Raw genomic sequence first — 7297 nt, 5'->3', positions numbered from 1 at the left:
CAATCAAACAGACAATACTTCCAGAAACAATTAGTAAAATTCTTGTGTACACGTTCTAGTTTGAATTAGTGAGTGGCTACAGCTTTCAAAAACCTGTTAACTGAACTCTCACCTTCCTGCCGCTCACACTTTTTCCTTTCGATGGAGGAGAAGAGTTTGTGCAGCTAATAGGAGTCTTGTGGTTTGTTCGCTTCCAGGTCTCATGATTTCATGGAGCTGCATCCGACTCACAAGACCCGTGACATGGCTAAAAGCTCTCCTGTAACTCACTGGAACACGGGTGTTTGGATGTTGTGTGTGTGTGCATGTGTTTGTGATTAATCGCGCAAGGATTATCACATGACTCATGGTTCACATAAGTACAGTCCTGTTATAAAGGCTAATGTCAAGGGAGGTAAGGAGACGGAGAGAGGGAACATTCTTACTGAATGAAAGTGTCATGGCACTTATTAGGATGTTAAATATCTTAAAGGGGACATATCAGGATCATTTTTAGGATCATGCTTGTATTTTGGGTTTCTACTAGAACATGTTTACATGCTTTAATGTTCAAAAAACACATTATTTTTATCATACTGTCTGTCTTTTTAAGACACACTCCCGAAAAAGCCCAGTCTGCTCTGATTGGCTGGCGATAAAAATAAAGTGCACCTCTGCAAAGGTAGCTCTCAAGCTGTGGTCGATATATTCTAATGAGTGTGCAGGTGACATACGAGGGGGAGGCACATCTTAATGGTTTGTTAATTCACTTACTAATAAAGTTAGTTTTTCATGGTATGTCCCCTTTAAAATGTTAAAATATGGAGTATAATGCATTCCCCCGAATACATCTAACCACACAAGGCTGTTTATTTCATGGAAACCTTAAACTATTACTCATTATTTAAACAATGACTGAACCCATGATAAAAAGGACTGATGCTGTAAATGCTGATGCAACAAAAAAAGGTCAGTGCTGTTTATAAGCATTAAAGCAACGTGGTAATGTATTCAGATTTATGAGTGCAGGCAGATACAAGATGGAAGAGATTGTTGCCATCAACAAACACATGAACATAAAGTATAAATAGATATCTCAGTGGGTAATATATCTGCCTTTGCTTTGCAAATGAAACCCTCCTTGACCTCACATATATTTGCTAATGTTCCTGTGGCCAGGCCTCATAAATGTCTACACTAAGTGCTGATCCTGACTGCCGTGTTTGTTGGTTGGTAAAGTGACTCCCGAGACTGAGAGGGGTTGTGCCGGGGCTCCAGAGGCCCTCATTATAAAGAGGAGGCGCTTCATTTCACCATAATTTAATTCACTAAAAATATTCCACCCCTGTGGAGAGGTATCAGATAATCTGTTAATCAGCTACAGTGCAGTTACACTTTCTCGGGACAAATTTTAGCAATCTACGGTGCACACTAGTGAGAAATGTGTCCAAATATACAGCTTTTATAGGCCCTGAAATATTGTTTTATCAATCAAGAGTTTCAATTATTTCACATAAGACATTTCTGTATTTGTATCTTTTTGTGTCTTTGCTTATCTCATTGTTTTGCAGTGAGCTGGATAAAGTGATGTCACACACTTCCACATGGTCAGTTTAGCGACGCATGAATCAATATGTGATGACACTGTCTGGGTGACGTAGATAAGCGGACTTTTTTAGGGTTTAAACTCTTGATAAAAATGTAGGTCAGACGTTTTAAGGATTACAGAAATCACTATGTTATGTGGTAATGTCTATCAAAAGTGCAAAAACAAGTCAGTTGTTTTTGTTAATTACATTATTTGTTCGGGAGCATAAAACCTCTAAGGCTCAATATCAACTCAAATGATGCAAGCCTTCAGTAAAAGTACAAAAAATAGCATACAAGCAAACAATCTACCCAGCATTATATAAAATGATTGTACACATTAAGGGATCAATAATTATAATCCGTGACAATGTTTTGGTTGATCGTACTTTGTATCATTAATCTGAATCTGCAAAGTAACTTAAATTATGGAATAAATGTAAAAATCAGATATCTAGTGGAGCAGAAGTAGCCTTTAAAGTTGCATAAAAATGGAAATACTAGTGTTTTGGTGTAGGAATGGCATTGTAAAGGTAACTAAATCGAGTTCAGGGACTCCCTTCCAGTATGTTAAAGCTAAATTAGGTTAACAGTTGCGCATTCATTAATCTGGAGCATCAGGCTGTTGCACTCCTGCTCTATTTTTCCTGTACTCCTGGTCTATTTATTACTATTATAAATACACCATATAATTATTATATTTTATATTATTTTATATTATTTTATTTTATTTTATTTTATTTTATTTTATCTATTTCCTTCTAAATAAACAGAGGGGGGAGGAGCCTGTCCTTCCTGTCGTCGAGAGGAGTGGAGATTTGGTGACGTCAGCGGAGCCAGCGCCCCTGCGCAGCACACAAGTTGGAGCACGCACGCGCTCACAAGCTCGCTCACCCACCCGAGAAGAAGAAGAAGAAGCTCCGGGGAAACGTCAGTTGAAACATGGCGTTGGTTACAGGCTTAGCTAGCGTTCACCTGGATTATTAGACCTACAAAATATGTGCCGACCTATTTAGGTGCTAGCTAAACTAAGTTAGCTATCGATTCCGTTAAGCCTTTAGCTATCTGTGCTAATTCCGTGTGCACTCAGAGCTACTAGCACAGTCGTCTATCATAACAACATGATTTGGTGAACGGTTTGCAGCTTCCTATCTGCTGTCATATGCTGTTGTTATTATTTTTCATACATACTAAAGCGTTAGCCTAAATTAGAGGAAAATGTCAGACAACCAGAGCTGGAACTCCTCTGGTTCCGAGGAAGATGCAGAGCCCAGAGATGAGTCTGGACATCTGGTTGGTATGGTCGATTTGAGCGGAGTCCTCAGTAAGGTAAGTCACGTGTTGGGGCTAAAAACTACATTTCCTCTGAAATCATTATTGTCACTGCTGCCAAGTCCTGAGGGCATAACTGTCAGGGAGGTGGTAAAATAATCTGTTATCCATTTACAGGATTACAGCAGCATAGTGGATTGTGCAAACAAGATGCATAGTAAAAAAAAACAAGATCAAAACAAGTATTATAAATAAGCAATAAAACAGTAAATATCCTTATAATAAAACAATAAATATCCTTGTAATAAAACAATAAATATCCTTGTAATAAACCAGTGACTATCCTTGTAATAAACCAGTGACTATCCTTGTAATAAACCAGTGACTATCCTTGTAATAAACCAGTGACTATCCTTAGAATAAACCAGTGACTATCCTTATAATAAACCAGTGACTATCCTTATAATAAAACAATAAATATCCTTAGAATAAAACAATAAATATCCTTAGAATAAAACAATAAATATCCTTAGAATAAAACAATAAATATCCTTGTAATAAACCAGTGACTATCCTTAGAATAAAACCAGTGACTATCCTTAGAATAAAACCATAAATATCCTTAGAATAAAACCATAAATATCCTTAGAATAAAACCATAAATATCCTTAAGATAAAATAAGATAATCCTTTATTAGCAGAGCTGGTTGTGCAATCCTGTGAAATGAGGATAGGTAACATAGGTATGAACAAATAATGGTAATGTCTATTTTGAGAGTAGAGTTACACAGAATCCTTTGCCGGAATCTGTCAACGTTTCCACTTTGCTGCTCGGGAATATTAGACCAGTAATCTTCCACTGAAGCGAAAGGAAAGCCCCCCCCATAGAAACTGAAATTGAACAGCGGGGTATGTAATGCAGCACATAGCCACACTGGCTCACAGCTGTCTCCAGAAGAGAGATTAGTTTATGAGTGTAGGTTATTGTTTATAGTTCATTCATGTGGCATTGTATACCTGTATATTGATTTTACACCTGCACTTTGCACTGATATCAGGTGGTCACAGTTCAGCTATTTTATTGCCTGGTGTACATTATGCAGACTTAAGTGTTTCCATATCAAAAAGAGTAAAACGTCTAAAAAGCTGCTTGTGATTAATGACCACTGGAGGGCTCATTTCAGGTTAAAGTAGTTCTGCTGCATGTTCCTTTGATAACACCGTGGATTCAGCAAATGGCGTTGGTCTTATGGGCAAATATCCTGTGATACTGTAAATATTGATTTGACAACAGCATGCAAGGTGCAGGACAAACATTTGGCACAAGTAAACAATGCTTGTTAACTGAGCGCACTGTGTAAAGAACACCGCATGCTGTTGTTAATCACTTTTTTTGGTAAACAGACAGTTAAGTCTCCTGCGAGACAGATTCTTGGTAACCCATTTTGCCACATGCTGTTGTTTGGCCCAAATTGTACCACAGTTTTAATGACTTAAGCTGCTGGCAAGCTAATGTGGTGTTAATGTCACTGTACACCGGTTGTCTCTAAACAGATTGCATGCTGACCCGCTAACCAAGCATATTGTGAGATTAAGCAGCTCTGCATCCACAAACGCTCACCTCTTCACTCATACTAAGCCCTGTTCACGTCACAGGTCTTGTGAGGATTAATGTGTCCATAAAATCCCACATGTGGACTAATTCAGGTTTCCCTGAAGTGCAAAAATACACATATGATGTTTATTGTAATGTACACTGAGTTACCAGTAAAACGGAAACTACTCTCCAGTTTAACAATCCATGAATCCAACAGTCCTTTAATGAAGTCTGTGTAGCTTTAGTGATTTGATTCAGCTCTGTGGGGATTGATGAGGCTGTTTGTGGGTTTGTTGTATTGCACGGTCAGGTGTTAAATGTTTCTTTGTAAATAAGGCCGACGTCGTGAGCTGGACATCTTTAAATAACACAACCACAAAGTGCAGCCTCCAAACCATTTAAATCACCGTACAAAAACAACAGACTTTTAACCACGGTGGTATTTATTTAGATGCTTTTTTTATTCATCTTGTCACTCGGCAGTCAAAGATGTTGATTAAAGTGCTTTATGTTTCAGTGGACAAACTACATCCATGGCTGGCAGGACCGTTGGGTGGTCCTGAAGAACAACACACTGAGCTACTACAAGTCTCAGGACGAGACGGAGTACGGCTGCCGGGGTTCCCTCTGCCTCAGCAAAGCTGTCATCACTGTGAGTACGGTTGAGTTTCTGTACTACAAAGCAGTGCTTCAACATTCCACACTCTTTGAAGCATTAGAGCGTCTTTGAAGACAGTTCTGCGGCCTTTCTTTTGTGCAATATTGGCCTTTTCAAAATGTGTCACGAGAGTGAAGTCTGTTGTTTGTGTAAGAGGGACACATTCTGTGAAGAGAGGGGAACCTTCACTCCTGCTATTAGGACACCAAACAATCAAATTGACTGTGGCACACATCCTGTGCTATTACCTGAGAGGATTCTCTGTGGATGTTTATTTAAATTGCAAATGGAGCCACACACACAAAACACAACCCTTTTCTGTCACTTCACCGACAGCTTCAGCTGATTTCCTCTAGAATACGTGTTGCTCTAGTTTGACCTGAAATCGGCCAAACAGCCGGCTGGTGCTCAGGTGTTGGGGTTGCGTGCCTGTGGATATATTTGGTGAACAGTTTAGAGTCTTGACCTTCTCCTTTTATATTTGTTGGCTAGCTGCAGTACGTAGAGGCTAATCAGTGTAGTCGCACTCAATTATGTTGCTAATCAGCGTTGACATTGCTTTCTAAATGTTTTCATAATCAGGAAATCAGCAGCAATTTGGGGAATTAAGATTAAATTATTACAAATCAAATCAACTAAAGAGTAACCGTCAGCTGATCGTCAGCGCCTACACAAACTGTTTTATCTGCCTAAATGACACTTGGACGGTTTGTCTTGTTGGTAACGAGGTGATCATACAGTAGATGAAGGCTGAGAGAAGAACTGTGGAATCAACTCCGTCTGGTTTGGTCAGAAAGATTCACCCTTCACCACGATTCTGAATCACATGTGCTGCAAACAAATCCTCTGCTTGTGTTTGATAATAAGTGTTAGTTGTGTGTTGGATATTACATTTGGTTTGACTTGCTTGTGAAAACAACTCAAAAGAACTTTGAAACAGTTTTAATGCTTCACCAGTTGTTGCAGTTCTATCTTAACTTTGTAATATAAAATACTGAAACAATCTTATCCGACCAAGGTTGCAGTAAAGTGTGTTAATAACTCCTAGCCGTGATTGTCTGTGCGCTGAAATGCAACACGAACGGGTTAAGTCGATCACATGAGGAGCACATTAGCAGAGATGTGACGAGCAGAGAGACGTTTCTGTTTCCCATCAGCTCTCTCCTCCCTGAGCCTCCCACATACTTTTGAGAAGTTTATGATATATTAGATGTGATTCAGATGTCAGGCATCCACCAGATGTTTCTGGTGAATTCATATAGGAAAGACTGTGGATCCATGTGCAGGCCTAAGGCTTGACTCACTGTTGACTGTTCTAATCAGATGAGGAACCTTTACCCTGGACTTTCTCCGTCTGGTTCTTGATCAGCTGTGATAACCTATTTTTCTAAAGAACTCCTGATTATGTCCCAAGTTTTGCTCGAGGGTATTTAGGGTCAGGTGACTGTGTTGCTTTCCAAACAACATGCTGTGTGGCAACGCTTGAGAAGAGAGCTTCATCATGAGACCAGTGAGGTTCTGTCACTGCACAGCACGGACTGAGACAGTAGAGCGGTGGTAGCACAGACTCCCATCATGCCAATCAGGCTTTCATTAATACAAAGAGACCCTAAAGGGGCCGCCACACTTTGCTAAGCACGGAAAATAAGCCCAAACGTGTCAGCCGTGCTGAATGCTGGCTGTCGTTTCAGTCAGTCATTGACTGGTTCTCCGTCTGAGTCTCTCTCCAAACAGAAACAAGGGAAATGAATAAGTCACTGTTCCCATGCAGCATAGCGCAGGCGTTGCTGTTGCCGGTATTTGTTCAGCTTCATCCATTCCCAGCTTATGTAAATATTAACCTCCATGCGGTGCTCTACTGTCGTTGTTTCTCATTCCTCTGGAAATATGCCTCAAAAGTCTGGTGCGTAAATATTTACGAGGTATAGTTGGTGATGGTCGAGCACAGACAGTTATTGAAATATTTGTTGTTTTTGCATTAACTCAGACTGGGGTGCACCACGGTGCAGCTAGACTGCTCTCACACATCCGACTTCCTGTGTCCAGGTGTTTCACGTCTATTGTGACAACATTTGAGTGTGCCGACAAAAATAGTTTATACTGAGATCTGCATCTTTATGCACCTAGCGTGGTAGAGACTGTCTCTGCATTTAGGTTTACGCCATACTTAATGTTTACAGTCTAGAGGCTTCATACTTAATGTT

The 7297-nt window shown here is 39.9% G+C and overlaps 1 protein-coding gene across 3 annotated transcripts in view; it reads left to right on the top strand.

Annotated features, from left to right (window-relative positions):
• Positions 1–2438: 2438 nt before the first annotated feature.
• LOC116398669 (ceramide transfer protein-like) overlaps positions 2439–7297 on the top strand; it is a 17309-nt gene continuing 12450 nt past the window's right edge. For all 3 annotated transcript variants that reach the window (XM_031875169.1, XM_031875168.1, XM_031875167.1), the window contains exons 1-2: positions 2439–2895; positions 4953–5087. In XM_031875169.1, the coding sequence (XP_031731029.1) occupies positions 2785–2895; positions 4953–5087 (246 nt within the window). In that variant the 5' untranslated portion in view covers positions 2439–2784. The remainder of the gene's footprint in view (positions 2896–4952; positions 5088–7297) is intronic.

This window comes from Anarrhichthys ocellatus, unplaced genomic scaffold (genome assembly GCF_004355925.1).
Source record: "Anarrhichthys ocellatus isolate YVR2014 unplaced genomic scaffold, GSC_Weel_1.0 scaffold87, whole genome shotgun sequence".
In the NCBI taxonomy this organism is placed as follows: domain Eukaryota; kingdom Metazoa; phylum Chordata; class Actinopteri; order Perciformes; family Anarhichadidae; genus Anarrhichthys; species Anarrhichthys ocellatus.
Note: the sequence above shows the minus strand (reverse complement) of the source record. Positions and strands in the feature narration are given on the sequence as shown.